At 39.2% G+C, this 17269-nt stretch overlaps 2 protein-coding genes across 5 annotated transcripts in view; one reads left to right on the top strand and one right to left on the bottom strand.

The window, feature by feature from the left end:
- LOC119660127 (14-3-3 protein zeta) overlaps window positions 1-17269 on the bottom strand; it is a 101271-nt gene that overhangs the window by 39565 nt on the left and 44437 nt on the right. Inside the window, exon 1 of one of the 4 annotated variants that reach the window (XM_038068526.1) lies at window positions 6689-6838. The exons of 1 other annotated variant lie outside the window; for it this stretch is intronic. The gene's annotated coding sequence lies outside the window, so the exon portion shown is untranslated. Of the gene's footprint in view, window positions 1-6503; window positions 6586-6688; window positions 6839-17269 lie in introns of those variants that run through there. 2 more of the 4 variants (XM_038068522.1, XM_038068525.1) reach the window with 2 other exon arrangements.
- LOC119660129 lies at window positions 14092-15313 on the top strand. The gene is made up of 3 exons (XM_038068527.1): window positions 14092-14158; window positions 14259-14828; window positions 14900-15313. Exons 2-3 carry the CDS (start codon window positions 14559-14561, stop codon window positions 15008-15010), a joined length of 381 nt encoding a protein of 126 aa, XP_037924455.1. The 5' UTR covers window positions 14092-14158; window positions 14259-14558; the 3' UTR covers window positions 15011-15313.

The raw sequence follows: 17269 nt of genomic DNA, 5'->3' as shown, positions 1-17269 counted from the left end.
AGAAAGTTTGAATTAGAGTCCGTCAAAATTGCATTGTGTCCCCAATACTAGATTTATCGATAACGTCCCTCGTGCTGTGTTGCACGAAGGAGTTTAATGGGCTATGTCATTTTCCCCAGAACAGCGACTACCCTGATGACATTTGCTCACTCACCGGGTCATACAACCTTGTCAAATTTGGTTCGATTTGTAGTAGGTAAGGGGAGTCAGAATCAAAATACCAACAAAGCATTAATGAACAGAAAATAGCGTTGTGGCACGAGTGGCATGGAATTCGATACTACTCAAATGTTCGGATCGTTTCCTATGAAACTAAAAACGGTTCGAATCTTACACTTCAATACAGCATAACTGCATACTGGAGACACGTTCCATCGCAGATTGTCCAATGTTTTGTTCGAAAGAAACGTATCTCCACTTTTAGAAATGTAAGTGTAAAAATAAAAGTCGTTGCCAGAATCTAATAATTTCCGCCAAACTTTCCAGTATGATGGTTCATGTTGCGATCTATAGTACTGCAAAATTGTGTGGTTCTAGGATGAACTTAAAGAGGAATTTCCAGTAAAGTAGATGTCATTTAGGAGCATCATTATTTTCTTCAGATTTTTTGGGTGGGTAGTTTCTAAGAATGACCCCTTAGTTTAAGTGACTTTTTCTAACCACCCTTGTCGGCTGATCCAAAACCAAGTTGCCGAGGAGAACCTCCATATTGGTGGCACCAGGAGACGCTGTATCGCATTGGCTTGCCGGCCGTGATGCAGTAGGCGAATGCTCTAAAAGCCTAATTAGGGCGATCAGACCCGAGTCTGCACGGGGACTCATCTGGAGTGGCAATAGTCACGAAACCTTACCAGTGATATACGGGTACCATGGGAACCGGGATAGCCCCTGAATTCACATACTGTGCGTTCAATTTGATTGTAGTGGTTGGCCCCCTAATGGGAACTTCATCGGGGTTTTGGTTACGTTTAAGCGAACAGAGACCTTCGGGTCTCAGCGTAGTGTTGCGTTTCAACACGGGTGCCGTACTCCTTAGTACGATAGAGATTTGCTGTTGAGCCATGCACTCGGTATAAACTGGTACCGTCTTAGCTTGCTGCGGCGGGGCTCTGATTGTGGTAACAAAATCTGTCCGTGTCTTAAGAAGACCGTGGGATTTAAGTGCACAGGTACCTACGTAAAACACCGTGAGGTAACTGTCAGCACCACTGTAATCGACGAGAAAATAAAATGAATTAGATCAGGGAAAGCAAGACGACATCACATTTGAACTGGGACAGAAGACTGTGGCTCATTGAATTCGTCAATCGGGCTATTCAGGATGGTAGAGTATCATCTGATTGGCAAGGAAGAAACTCAGTTGAAAGTTTTTGGAAGACCCAAAAATGCGGAACCACTGATGCAATATACGCTCCGCCGTTACTTGTGGAGAAAACCCGTAAAAAGCATCGCCATCTTTACATAGCATTTTTTATCTAGAGAGGCCTTTGACCGTGTGCTACACACGAGCCCATCAGATATGCTTTGCGGCAGCACTTAATCCAAGAAGAAGTCGTTCGTTGGGTTAAATTGCTCTACCACGATCCGGTAAAGGTAAAATGAAACAGCGCAATTTGAAGTGACGTTCCACAGCTGACGTTCTCTGTAATCGACTTATGAACGAACGTCTCAAATTCAAAATTTACCGCAGTGTCATTCGCCCTTATGCCCTCTATGGTTTTGCTGGCAAAGTATAAAAGACAATGAACCGGGTCTCGCAGTAATTAAGATGTTACGTTGAACCAGTCGCGTAACACGCCTTGGTCACATCCGAAATGAGGATATCCACGATCACGGCACCCATCGTGGAAAAAATGCGAGACAGTCATTTTCGAAGGTATGGTCACATAATTCGCGCTAACTACAAATTACTTTCCAAGATCAAAGTCGATTGGAACAGAGAACTAGGGAAACCAGAAGCTGGACGCTTCAGGTATGAAAAGTTTTGTGTGTTTATAAAGACATTTGAGTGTGCATTCGTCCCATTAGAACGTAGCACGTAATATATGCATATATTATGTGAGAATATCCATTTTTGGATGATAGACATTCAAAGCCTTAAATTTGTAAAGAAGCGACAACTTTGATCTATTATAACTTCGTTAGTAATAATGCGATTTCCACTAAAAGTGGCAGGATCATGCTTTGTTACATCCTGTTGCAAGATTTCGTGGTTCTAAAATGAACTTAAGCGGGGTTTTGCAGGCAATAACTAAAAATTATAGTAATATACTATTATTAACTTTATTTGAACAGATATCGGTATGGAAGGTATTTCGGAGCCTAGGTACCATATAGTGGCAGCCTCCTGATTTTTTGGTTGGGTAGTTTCTGAGAATGGTTCCCTTAGATGTAAAGCATGTGAGGGATCCGGACTCTCTAATTGTTCGACAATCATTTTACGACCCTTTCGCTACTTCCACGCAAATAAGAGCCGCAATGCATTATGGTGTAAATGTTTCTGCCAGAACCATGAGATGGCAACTTTTGAAAACCAACCTCAGAGGATGTCAAAGACTAAAAAAACTAAAAGTTACACATGGAAATAACGGCTTGCCTTCGTCAGGAGCCATATTGACTCTCCTCTTTTCTTTTGCAATTCAGTGATTTGCAGTGAGGAATCGAAGTTCAACTTATGCGGTCCTAAACTTATGTGTGATGTCCTCCCAATAACGAGTTTGACCCTAGATACACCAGGAATCAGTGAAATTTTCTGGTGTGGAGTTGTTTCAGAAAACATGGAAGCGAACTTATTGTCAAGGTCTAGAGGAAACTTTTAAAGGTTTAACCTAAGGGAATTGGCTGTCAAAACACCTACCATTCCTTGAAAACGTTCTATCGTCAGTTTATTTAAAGGTAACTTTCCAGCAAGGCAACGCGCCATATCATAAGTCGCGATTTGTACAGCGAGGATTCAAAGATGAGGCCATTTCAACCATGGACTGGCCTGCAGGGGCGGGTTCAAATCTAACACAACATTTATGGGCAATAATTAAGCGGCGAGTTATGACACTGAAATTAATCACTGTGCAACAATTTTGGGCCGTCATCGAGTAGGGATGAAAGCAAATTCCGAAAGATGTACACGAAAAACGTGTCCTCTCTACATAACGACGATGTTTGACAGTAATTTCACAAAAAGGATATCCAACCGAATATCAAGTAAGTAAACAACCCACATTTTCAGTTATTTCCATGACTTTTTTGAAATTTATTAAATATTTTTCTCTTTTTCTTTCAGGTGCGTTGATAGCTTGTTGCAGCTTTTTCTACCTTTGTTTTTAAAAAGAATATTTCCAAACATATATTCCTTAATTAAAAGCAATTTTATTTTCCAAAATGAAAATAGAATATCAATAAAAAACGTGCAAATTTTCAACAAAATTCATAAATATAGAAGTGAACCAAAAATTTTTCCCCATTTATTTTTTTTTGTCTTATTTGTTTTTTTTTTACTAAACAAAGGAATCTGATATGCATGTGTTATATACTATTGTAAAGGTTTTGAAACTGCTCAATTATAGTGTACACTAAAATTTTTAATTGATCGTTTATTTATTTATTCATGAAACTCATTGAAAAATAATGAAAAAATCTGCAATCCGAGTCCTTTTACGCTATTACTGGAAGCAAGGATTCAGTGCAGCGGCAACAACAAAAAAATATGCGAAATTGAAGATCAGAACGTGGTCTCGGATTGTACTGCGCGGAACTGGTTCAAAAAGTTTAGCGACACCGGTCTAAACCAAAAAAGAACCGACGCCACGAAGAATCTGCTGCTGAGCGACCAATGCAGTAAGAAGAAAGAAAAAGTTAATTGAGTAAAATGATAAAAATCCAGGTGAACAATTTTCAAATTTTTCAATGGAAAATGAAATTCAAGCTACTCAATTATAGTGTAGTAAGTCCTATAAATAGTACCAAACGTAATTTTCTCTTCCTAAGAAACAACATAGGAAATTGATATGTAGTAAGGAAACACTTTTAATCCCACATTACAGAACACCTTATCTTCCATAGATTTCATTTAGTAAACATACGAGAAATCGTCGAATCGTCAACAAATGCTTGCCACTGCATTTTTGTGACGAGTTTCTGATGAGAGCGAATTAGAACAAGCAATGAAATAAAATCAATTTTCGGTAAAAACATTTAAATATATTTACCAAAAGTGTTTAATTTTAATTAATTTTTCAATCATTATATAGATGCGAATAAGTTTTATCTACGAAAGCGACAATACATCAATTATTGTACACCTCTGCGCGCCGGCCGTGTTACGAAAAAAATGGAATCGACAATCGATAAAGTTTTGTGCTAAACTAAAAAAATATCTTAAAGAGACGTGAGGAGTATGGGGAATGTGCTCTGTCCTAATCACAAGTTTTGAGATGGTTAAACATATTCAAAAGCCCAGAAGAGGCTCACAACGAGCAACACTCTGGGCGATTGTCAACCAGCAAAACCAAAAGCGTAGATATGCTGGAAAGAAGTCTTTGCTTTTTCAGAGGAAAAAGGGCCTTAGGACGAGAAGACAACTCCGCTACCTGGAAACTCTATCACGACAACGCGCTTTGCCACAACGTGCTACTAGTCCGCAAGTTCCTGCATTTTCTTAAACCCTTCTAAACGTATCTTTAGCAGAAAAACTGAAAGAACATTTTTGACCCGTGAAATGAAAGGACAAATATTAAGTGACTTAGATAAAGGACTAACAGTGCCTTCAGTCTAGCTAGCCTAGCAATGGAAAGAAGAAAATTTTAAGTGATGTCAGTGGGGCAGAAGCATCTACCAAGAAAAAAATTGGATGAAGCCGAAAACGACTCTAGGAATATGGTTGACTACCAAATATCAGATGAATCACACAATGAGAGCATCATTTTACAATATCTCCCTCAAAATAATGATTCGAAGTAACGAATAAACTCGAAATAGCGAACCAACTGTTTCTTTTGTGTTCGTTATTTCGAACGTCTACTGTAATTTTTTTTTTAATAATTGAAATTCCAAAACTTTTTTTTTTTTTTTTTTTAAATATTTTCTGATATCAAGGATTCATTACTTAATTGTATATTGTGAAATTTCAGCTTAAACCAATTTTTTTTTTTAGCATAAAGAGAACGCTTCCCGTCAATGACATGCAATGTTAAAAAGTATATCGAATGGAATGCAAAAAGTAAGCGCTTCAAGCTTCTTTAGAAGCATTCTATTTTCGCTTCTTTTCCTATTGAGTTTGGTTAAGTCCGACATAACATTATCTTGTAAATATACCAAGTAATATTTCAACGTGTCGTTCTCAGTGCTGGAATGTGTCCTTTCGTCCCCAGTAGGCGTTAAAAAGTCTCGTCGATCCCAGTAGGTGCGCTCCTTTATATGTAGTTACGTATAAATCCCTTTGTATTTCATCCGAATATTTCAAAACTTATTATTGCAATTTCAAAACCGACAAATCACATGTGGATGAATACTTTACTCCGCAACTTGGCATCTTTTTTCCCGTATTTTACCAAATGATTCAAATGAACATTACCGTAAACTGATACTAAGCCATTTACTTTCTTTTAGTAAGCGCATATGGCGTATCCCTCGTTAGCATATACTTTCTTCCACAATTCGGAGTAGCTACATTTCAATTCAAGAGTTAACTCACTTTAAATGTTGGCTATTGAAAGGACACTCGCCGAAATCTTTGAATTTGGACATATATTACACTTGGAGTGCAATGTGTGGAACAGTTATTTCCTTTTTCTTCAGCTAGAAAGTAAACATTTTATATTGGAGAGGATAATTCCAAATTTTCACCGCATTCTTGAAACATAAACCGAACTTGTCACTCACAATGATTACATTAAAAGCCATTGTGAATAGACAGATTTTACTTGGATTTTAGCTGTCAACCTCCTAAAAGAACGCTAACAGTACCCCACCAAATCTGTAATTCATAGGACTCCATCAATATTTTAGTAATTCTTATAAGCATGTTATGTCAATTCGTTCAATAATCCTGATTCCAAATGAATCTTAACTCTCATGGCGAAAAAAATCCATTTTGGATGTAAAATGGCGGTGGGACACTCCTCAATGCGTCACTCGACTTTATACCAAAGAAATCGAACATGTGCGTATTCACACACACTGATATCCATGAGCGGCTCCGAGAAGCAACCTCATCGAGAAAAAGCAATGAAAAGTTACACCGGATTGTCGCCACACGTTTCTCCAAATTTGGAATTCACCAGAAAATCACCTCAAAAACTCTAAATTTTATAATGAATTGCACGTATACTAGTCGAAATACGTATTAGTGTTCTTTCTGAACACTGTGTTGCGATCTAATTCAGGAAGGCTTCGAGGACACCTTGAAGTATACAATAGGGCTTTCTGCGACTTAGTGAGAAAAAACCACTCTAAGGACCATGTAAGGACTAATTGCATCCAAGATTCGCACTAAGTATTTCACTCACTTTTCGAACTCGCTCACCGTTCGATTTACGGGAAACGTATTCCAGGAAAATCGACGAAAAAGTCCGTTATACACCACACTAGTTCCCAATTTTTCATTCCACTCCACAAAAAAAGCAAAGACATTTAATTACTTTTCCGCCTAACAAATTTCTATTTGCTAAATGTATTTCAATATATTACTTACTTTTGAAAAAGCGTGGCGGAAGGGACGAAAGGAATTTAGCACAGAATGGCACAATTCTACACGCTACTCGACGTCGAGAACACACTTTCAAAGTCTCGTCTACAGCAACTCACCCCAGCTCACGTTCACTACTACGCCCAAAGTGCAAAATCGGCACGAGCCGTCTATTTCTGTCGGCAAGAGTTGCCATGCCGTGCATTTCTACTAACATTTTCCATAGAAAATGAATCGAAACTAATTTCGACAAGCAATAATGCAATACTACGTTTAGATAATTATTTTCATAATTTACTTAGTTATGTCATGTACGACAGTTGTATCTTTTATATATATAAAGCATGCACCTATATTAAGTAAGTCAGGTTATTCACGAGAATGTGGTACTGACATTCTACGTACGTATATCTTAGGAAGTAGTAGATTTATGTAAAATAGACAAACTTGACCTAGTATAACTTTCTCAATAATGGCAGGATTATCACCAAACTTCGCTACTTTTGAACATAAGCTTCCGATAAAATTCCAAAACAAGATTTACTATTATTTTCTTTTTTAAGTTCGTTTTCAGACTTAGACCCATGTTTCTTCCCACATTTTTCGACAGTAGTTTATGAGAATGGTCGCTTAATTTAAGTTGTCTCTTTTTATTTGTGGGAGTAGGTGAACGTCAGGATTTACCACTCCTTCCTAAAATATGATACTGATACAGTATTATACTCGAATAAAGCAACAATTAAAACCATTTCCAAACTGCTATGAAAATTAATTAATTTCTTTTTAAAAAGTTAAGTAAATTGTTCCATTCATTTTGTTGTCATTGATTCTACATTAGTAAGGAAATTAGCCACTGATGTTTTGATAAATTGAGGAATGTGGAATGTTTACCAAATAATAATTTCCAACTATATCTGGCACCACTAATAATTGGCCAAATGCACTATCCGTGTATATGATCTATCGCGCGGGACTTGTTTGGGAATGTGTGCGTTGAAACTTTTATTCGTGGGTTAAGAGTGTATGCTGTCCATATATTTCTGTGTGATACTGACAGCACACTGCGCAGTTGTGAGCTGATGTAATGAAGCGCTGGCGACAATTTGACGGAGGAGGTATAACCAAGCGGATGGCGGTAGTACATACATAGAACAGTTAAAGGTGGGATAGATTTTCTGAGATCATACCCAGCAAGTAGTGAAATTCCTCTATCACATATGATTCATCGATGTTCGAGTTGGAGCTAAATGGCTCGCAACTACTGATAAATTGCAATTCGAATTAAGCCTCAAATACAGCACAGGAATGGATGCGTGCGTGCGCGGTGAGGGAGCTGTCAAATGAAACTCATTACACGGACTTGTACGACGCAATATACCAAAGCTGCGTTACCGTGGCGCTCGCAAGCCTTGCGAAGCCCATGACGACAAGCGCGGTGAATGCCCTTCTCTTCGTTTGCGAGCGTTTAACTTTCAAAACGGAATTTTAACTTGATATCCATTTAGGAAATATTTATATAGCTGTGTGTACTGTATGCAATGTGATTTAATGGAATATTCCCTTTCCTCTTCAGCCGATTTGACATTTTATCCCAACATTTTGAAGTAACAACGCGAAATGCGGTCGAAAACAGAACGATTACAGTTAAACGCAAACCTCAAACGGAACTTATTCACAGTATATCTAATAGGCAGTACCCAGACTCAATGTTCCCGGACTTCGAATGGGTTAAAGAAGCTGATCTGTACACATCATAGGTCCAATACCTAGCAGTATCAATATCTAGTTTAGTGCCTATCATGTGTACGGATAAGTTTTTCAATACATTCTCAAGTCCGGTTCATTGAGTGTGGGTATTACCTATTAAATGTACTGTGACTTATTGACTTTCCAGATTTAAAGCAAACTGCTTGGGTTCAGATAATCAAAGATGTCCGGCCATAGGCAAAATGTAGTGCAAAGCCAGTGTCAATCTTAGTATTTAGGAATGGATAAATAAGGAGGATTTTACAAAGAAAAATTAGTATTTAAATACTACTTTAAGGGGGTCATCCCGTGTGTCGGATCCGCAGAATCGATTTTTTTTCTGGCATCAATTGTATCTAGATATAGAGTATAATATATGGGCAAAGTAATTTTTTGATATTCGGAGTCATTCGGAAATTATAGTGTTAAACACGTGATAAGTCACATGCTAGATTTATGTCGATCGCCGTAATGAAGCTCGTCCGAATGACGTTCGAATGAATTCGCTAGAAGGACAAGAATTAAAGTCAAGGCCGTACATTTGTTTCTTCAAGAAACCTAAGGTTTATGGACTAGGTATAGTAGTTTAATGATCAGTTAAGGTTTTATTGCTAAAAATCGTATTCTACTTTTTAAATGAGTTTTTCTCGAAACCGCATGTTGAAAATCGGCTGCCACCATAGCCCAAAATCTATCAAACGAAATCCTTGAAATTGTTACGACTTATTCAGAACATATTTCTACGGTCCGCAAACCAGGATAATTGCGATTCATTCAGTATTTCTTTTTATTCATTGTGGAAGCCGTAAAAGCACCAAAATTCAAAAGACAAGGCACCAACAATTTAGTTTTTAATATTTTTTTATAATCCTAGTTTACGGACTGTAGTTAAGTCTGTACGTTAAAATGCCATTTACTTTTTTCTCTAAGATGATCGCAGCGCCGTCTAGCGTGGCAGCAAAAAACGCCTTTTTCGGAGGTGGGTGTATAAATTGCTTTATATTTCAATAACAAACTATGCGATCGGGCTGGAAAAATTACTATGCACGCTCAAGATATTAATAAATCTATGGTGAAAACTTCGTATTTGCGCCTTTCTGAAGTTCTTCACAAAAAAATTCTAAAAAAAGCCAAAAAACGGCCTTCACACGGGATGACCCCCTTAAGAATTAATTCTGCATTCTAAAAAACTGATTGGACTGCACAGTTGTTAATCTTCTCAGCCTCGTTATAATTTCGTTCTTATGCAAACAAAGGTACAATTGACATTTAGATAATTTGTTAAGCCACTGTATGCCACCACGTTTGAAGTTTTCTACTAATCCAGCACCATATAATTGGCTTTCCACAGCCGTATCTTGATCCTCCAGCTCTTTCCTGGTCAATGAAATGCTGAGTCGACTCTCTGCCATATTGGAAAATGAGTGCGTAGCGATTGGGTGCGGTTTTTTCTCAGGGAGTTACTTTTCGGACATATAATTTCTTAAACTGCAGCGAATTTACATGAAAAAACCGACTATAGAATGGTAATATAGTATTCCAGTATCGTGTACTATATTGTTATCTGCACTATTACGGAGTCTTGTACTCCCATGAACCCAAGAGATTTTTATATTAATTTTATTTGGGAGTGTGACGGAGCGATACCAGGCACCGGGAGAGAACGCAGCCGTTTAAAAAAACCGAAACTGTTTCACAGTTCAATCTCAGCAATCTTGTGAAGGTTTAGCTGCTCCGACAACGAGGTCAGTGTTGTAGCATGGATTCGTGCCTACTGGCGGATCCATGCAATTTCCTTAGTCATGCGCCGATTAATCAACACTTCGTCGACGGTGGTGGCGGCCATAGTTTTGGCACACAGAGTTAACACCTTCTGGCGGCGGAGCCGCAACTACTATTGCACCAGTCGAGACACGAGAAGTCATATCTTTCCCAAATCCATCAAATCCATTCTCAGAACCAACTCAACCCAAAAATCTGAAAAAAATCAGGAAGCTCCCACTAGATAATGCCTAACTCCGATATCTGTTCAAATTTATTATAATTTTTACTAATCGACTGCAAAACCCTCCTTAAGGGGGTCATCCCGTGTATCGGATTCACGGAATCGATTTTTGTATCAAGATATAGTGTAGAATATATGGGCAGTGACTTTTTGATATTCGGAGTCATACGGAAATTATAGTGTTAAACACGTGATAAGTCACATGCCAGATTTATGTCGATCGCCGTAATAAAGCTCGTCCGAATGACGTTCGAATGACTTCGCTAAAAGGACAAGAATTGAAGTCAAGGCTGTACATGTGTTTCTTCAAGAAACCTAAGGTTTGTGGACTAGGTATAGTCGATTAATGGTCAGTTAAAATTTTATGGCTAAACATCACGTTCTACTTTTCAAATACGTTTTTCTCGAAACCGCATGTTGAAAATCGGCTGCCACCATAGTCCAAAATCTATGAACCGAAATTCTTTGAAGTTTCCACGACTTATTCAGAACATATTTCTACGGTCCGCAAACTAGGATAATTGCGATTCATTCAGTAGTTTTTTTTTTATTCATTGAAGAAACCGTAAAAAACACCAAAATTCACAGAAAAAAGGTTAACAAGGCACAAAAAAATTTAGCTTTTTTTTTAATAATCCTAGTTTGCGGACTGTAGTTAAGTCTGTACGTTAAAATGCCGTTTACTTTTTTCTTTAAGATGATCGCAGCGCACAAATTTGTATTTGTATCTTTATCCAGTTCTTCATAAAAAATTTCTAAAAAAGCCAAAAAAAAGCGGCCTTCACGCGGGATGACTTCCTTAAGTTCATCATTAGCATAATCCTACAAAGTTTGGTGGAAATCGCACTATTACTAACAAAATTATAATAGGTCAAATTTGTCGCTTCTGTGTAAATTCAAGACTTTGAATGTCGGTATCACGCGAAAGCGTATTTTCGCATATAATATATACATATATTGCGTGCTAGGTGCTAATGGGACGAATGTCCACTCAAACGTTTTTATAAAAGAAATACACAAAATCTTTCATACCTAAAGCGCCCAGCTGCCGATTGTTCCCAACTTGTTAATTTTTCAAAAGTCAACTGACCAAAGTGAGTGAATCGAAATACGTCGACTCAGCGAAAAGTGTCATATTTCCCATTAATAGCATGGCCTACTTCACACGATTACGTCCCGCTCTCTCCGGGGCCTTGGTATCGCTCCGCCATAGCAGTATAACCGCCTTTTGTGTAAACCGCTAAGCCGATTGTCAGGAAATTTGGTAAAGTGTGGTCTGTGAATCCATTTTCATATAGCCAGTGGCGCCATTTTGTGTTGAGTTTGAGGGGGGCCATGTGAAAGAGGTGTGTAATTTTTTTTCAGCGAATATGGTAATATGGGTTACCAAATGAAAGGACTCGACCAGTAATTTTCGAAGCTGAACTTATAGTGGATTACACATAGGGGAGTGAGTGCTCAAACGTACACTACAAAAAAGAAACAGGTCCCGTTCTCTATCCAACCAAAATATTTGGAAAAATTCTCGCCTAATGATGTTTGTTTTGGGATTCAAAGTTAAACGGATTGTCATATTCAGATTTACTTCAGTATCAGTTTGCTTTGGAGATTTGGAAGGACAGGATTCATCATCAACGGCGCAACAACCGGTATCCGGTCTAGGCCTGCCTTAATAAGGAACTCCAGACATCCCGGTTTTGCGCCGAGGTCCACCAATTCGATATCCCTAAAAGCTGTCTGGCGTCCTGGCCCACGCCATCGCTCCATCTTAGGCAGGGTCTGCCTCGTCTTCTTTTCCTACCATAGATATTGCCCTTATAGACTTTCCGGGTGGGATCATCTTCATCCATACGGATTAAGTGACCCGCCCACCGTAACCTATTGAGCCGGATTTTATCCACAACCGGACGGTCATGGTATCGCTCATAGATTTCGTCATTGTGTAGGCTACGGAATCGTCCATCCTCATGTAGGGGGCCAAAAATTCTTCGGAGGATTCTTCTCTCGAACGCGGCCAAGAGTTCGCAATTTTTCTTGCTAAGAACCCAAGTTTCCGAGGAATACATGAGGACTGGCAAGATCATAGTCTTGTACAGTAAGAGCTTTGACCCTATGGTGAGACGTTTCGAGCGGAACAGTCTTTGTAAGCTGAAGTAGGCTCTGTTGGCTGACAACAACCGTGCGCGGATTTCATCATCGTAGTTGTTATCGGTTGTGATTTTCGACCCTAGATAGGAGAAATTGTCAACGGTCTCAAAGTTGTATTCCCCTATCCTTATTCTTGTTCGTGCTTGTGTTTGACCAGTGCGGTTTGATGTTGTTGGTTGATTCGTCTTCGGTGCTGACGTTGCCACCATGTATTTTGTCTTGCCTTCATTGATGTGCAGCCCAAGATCTCGCGCCGCCTGCTCGATCTGGATGAAGGCAGTTTGAACGTCTCGGGTGGTTCTTCCCATGATGTCGATATCGTCAGCATAGGCCAGTAGTTGGGTGGACTTGAAGAGGATCGTACCTCTTGCATTCACCTCAGCATCACGGATCACCTTCTCGAGGGCCAGGTTAAAGAGGACGCATGATAGCGCATCCCCTTGTCGTAGACCGTTGTTGATGTCAAATGGTCTTGAGAGTGATCCTGCTGCTTTTATCTGGCCTCGCACATTGGTCAGGGTCAGCCTAGTCAGTCTTATTAATTTCGTCGGGATACCGAATTCCCTCATGGCCGTGTACAGTTTTACCCTGGCTATGCTATCATAGGCGGCTTTAAAGTCGATGAACAGATGGTGCAACTGTTGTCCATATTCCAACAGTTTTTCCATCGCCTGCCGCAGAGAGAAAATCTGATCTGTTGCTGATTTGCCTGGAGTGAAGCCTCTTTGGTATGGGCCAATGATGTTCTGGGCGTATGGGGCTATCCGGCCTAGCAAGATAGTGGAGAATATCTTATAGATGGTACTCAGCAACGTGATACCTCTATAATTGCTGCACTGTGTGATATCTCCCTTTTTATGTATGAGACAGATTATGCCTCGCTGCCAATCGTCAGGCATTGATTCGCTGTCCCATACCTTGAGCACAAGTTGATGAACCACTTGGTGTAACTGGTCGCCTCCATATTTAACCAATTCGGCTGTAATTCCATCGGCTCCTGGCGACTTATGATTTTTTAGCCGATGAATTGCACGGACTGTTTCTCCTAAACTTGGTGGTGGCAGTATTTGTCCGTCGTCTTCAGTTGGCGGGACCTCCAACTCGCCGATGTTCTGGTTGTTCAGTAGCTCATCAAAGTACTCAACCCATCGCTCTAATATGCCCGTTCTATCGGAAATCAGATTTCCCTCTTTGTCTCGGCAGGATGAGCATCGAGGTGTATAAGGCTTCATCCTGCTGACTTGTTGGTAAAACTTCCGCGCCTGGTGCGGTTGCTCCCTGTACTTTTCTAGTTCACAGACTTGTTGGTTCTCCCAGGCCTCCTTTTTCCGTCTGTGAAGTCGCTTCTCCGCTCGACGGAGTTCGTGATAAGTCTCTGCGCGTGCCCGCGTTCTTTGAGAATGCAACATTACTCGGTATGCGGCATTCTTACGTTCCGTTGCTAGCTTACATTCATCGTCAAACCAGCCGTTCCGACTCCTTTTGCGGCTGGGGCCAAGTATATTTGTGGAGGATTGGACCCCTAATTTTGTGTGAAAAAATTTTCAGGAAGGAAAAAGCTAAGTGTTGAGGAAAAGGTCTGGTTTTACGGGAACGGGGTGATAGTAATAGGGAAATAGGGAGAAAAATCAATTGTTCTGAGGCAAGTATTAGACATTTTTTTAAAACGTATTTCAGAGATGGCAATCTGGGACGAAAAGAAAGGAGCGGGAGGAAGCAGATGATTACTCCCCGGGCCAAGCGGTCATTAGAGCCACCATCCTTGCGAGATAGATTTGTAACAGCTCCTCAATTACGTACTGAATTGCTGGAAGGGAAAATGTATCGGTTAGTATGAAAAAGGTGTAGCGATGGTCAAATGAATTAGGACTCAGAGCTCGAAGACTAGCAAAAAAAGCCGATTTTAACGAAGGGTATACTCGAATAAGGCATTGGAACGCCTGGTCTGTGGACGATCGGGGCGAGTTCTATTCTTTGATGAGTCTAAATTCAATTTGCTGGGATCTGACAGTCCGTTCCCAGTGCGAAGAAGAAGAGGAGAGATTTAACCCCCAGTGTGTTTGTATGAACTGCAGGACATCCTCCCTTAGTAATGATGTGGGGATGCACCACATCCAAAGTGTAAAGTTAGAAAAGTACAAAAAAGTTATCGATGATTGCGTTGTTCAGACGGTAGAAGCACTGCATGAACACTTTGATGAAGTAATGTTTCAGGACGATTCGGCTCCGTTTCATAGAGCTCGTACTGTAAATAAATGGAATTTTTCCCGTATCAAATTTTTTATCTATTCTACCCTCAATACGGTTCTTATTCACAGGTAACATCTCGGAAAGAGGAGGTTGGCATACAGTCGCTGACATGGCCAGGAAACATTCCAGATTTGAATCGGTCATATGAAATACTAAAGACCGAAAATAAAAAAAAGTGAAAATTAATTTCTTCAAATTTGACATTTACCTTCATTTACCTTTACCTTCATTAAAAAAATCGTTTAACAAATGTTTTGTGTATGTGTATGGCCAATGTTTTTTTGTGCTCTACTATTAACACACAAATCTTCGACGAACGTGCTTTTTCCCTCAAAACTTTAATTTTCTCTTCCACCATATTCTTTAAATAGAACTTCTGCTGGTGTAAATAATAAGAACTTCACATGCAATCACATGAAGCACAACTTTATTCTCCAGCTTCATGATAAACCCGAAAAACCCCTTTTTAAATTGAATTTTCTTTCACACTATATGTACATACATATCAACGACATAAATACTGTATTCATCTTAGATAAACATTGTCTATTACAACATGACGATGCATACATATATACGTGCATATCTAAATTGATCTAACGCATCTTCACGCACTTCCACTTTACTCCGCGCGTAAAGGGTTATATATATGTTATGTACGTACATTAAAAACCGCTGGTAACCTGGTACATACATGACTATTATATTACAAGCCTACCTCGTGTAATTGACACTGAAATGCAAATAACTAAAAAAAGCGATGAAAGGAAAACTAAAATGTCCCCATGAGCCCTGCCGTTCATTAAAGTTCACTGTATAAGATAATGTCATGATGACATACACATCTTTGGGTGCAATAAATTTATTTGAAATGCGAAACTTTGACCTTCTATAACTTTGTTAATAATAATTGGATTACCTTGAAACTTTTCAGAATTATGCCCAATGTGTGCATTTCTGGGGGTTTTCCGGTAAATTTCAAAAATATTGCAATATGCTATTACTGACTTAATTTGTGTAGATATCGGAATGGGATGAATTTTGAGGCCTACGTTTCATATAATTGCATCTCGTGATTTTTTTTTCAGATTTTTCGACTGGATAGGTTCTGAGAACGAAACCCGTTTCACTTTTGGGGGCACACATTTTGAGCCCTATCTCCCCTACGGCTCAACCAATATCAATTTCGGAAAGTACTAATCGAGCCCTTTTATTTGATATTCGGTGAAAAAACAGTGCACACCCCCCTTTCGCATGTATGAGGAAAAATAGATTATTCATAAATGGAAGTTTAATATTTCACTCAAATGCCAATTATTCTTTTTATTACATCAACATCTTATTTGCATGGCTAAAAGTACAGTAAATTCGCGCAAAAACTGATAAATTTGAGTTGCTATAACTTTGATATTATTTAACCAGATATCGAAATGGGACATATTTTGAGGCCCAAATTTCATATAAGTGAATTTTTTAAACTTTGGCAGCCGCAAAGATAATGCTAAAAGGCTCATGAATTTCTGCAACTTCCACCGCCTCGTCATTGTTAGCACATTGTTCGAGCGCACAGCATGCCATAAGGTCAGTTGGGTTTCAACTGACTGACGCTGTACGAGCAAACACATCGACCGCTTCGTGATCAACAGTAGATTTAGGAAGTATCTACTGGATGTGCGTAACAAGAGAGATACTGACATTTGCCTCGAGAGGGATTACCATCTGATGGTCGCTTATGTTCGCTTGGATGTTGCGTCCGCCACTTCTCTCCGAGAAACTGCAATCCCCCGCCCGACAATATCGATAAGCATTGGGATGCGAACCGGAAGATATCACAGATCGCAATGATTCAGAAACGTATACCGTGTATCACGAAAGAGCTGACATGTGGTCACAAATCTTTCGATGGTTTTGTGAAGGACGTCAAGGGTCGACTTCTCATCCACCATCATAGAAAGAACACTTCACCATGTTGAAACAAGGCGGAAAACCGGAAGCTAGGTGCTTCAGGTATGAAAGGTTTTGTTTGCTTCTTTGTGAGTATATTTGAGTGTAGAACTATCCCATTTGTACGTAGTCCGTTATGTACATGCATTTAGCATGTCTGACTACCCACTTTAGTATGATATTGATATTTAGTTGCAGTAAATTTACAGGGGAAAGTCAACTTGGAACTACTGTAACTTTGTTACTAATAGTATGATTTTGATCAAACTTGGGGATAATATGCTTCATGTTATATTTTATACTACTATCAACTTTTATAACTCTGAGATAAACTTAAGGGGGTTTTACTCAATTTCGACAAAAATTTGGTAATATACTATTATTAACTTAAATTGAACAGACATCGATATGGAGAATATTTTGAGGCCTGGACACCATATAGAGGCAGCTTCATGATTTTTCGGTTGGGTAGTTTCTGAGAATGGGTTAAAGAA

The sequence above is a fragment of the Hermetia illucens genome, chromosome 6 (genome assembly GCF_905115235.1).
Source record: "Hermetia illucens chromosome 6, iHerIll2.2.curated.20191125, whole genome shotgun sequence".
Taxonomy (NCBI): Eukaryota; Metazoa; Arthropoda; class Insecta; order Diptera; family Stratiomyidae; genus Hermetia; species Hermetia illucens.
Note: the sequence above shows the minus strand (reverse complement) of the source record. Positions and strands in the feature narration are given on the sequence as shown.

Excerpts from the sequence above, each read along its gene's own strand:
- LOC119660129 (XM_038068527.1), top strand. The coding sequence starts at position 14,559 with ATGAGTCTAAATTCAATTTGCTGGGATCTGACAGTCCGTTCCCAGTGC. Across the intron at positions 14,829-14,899 it reads CGTTTCATAGAGCTCGTACT|GTAACATCTCGGAAAGAGGA; the intron begins GTAAATAAATGG and ends TCTTATTCACAG.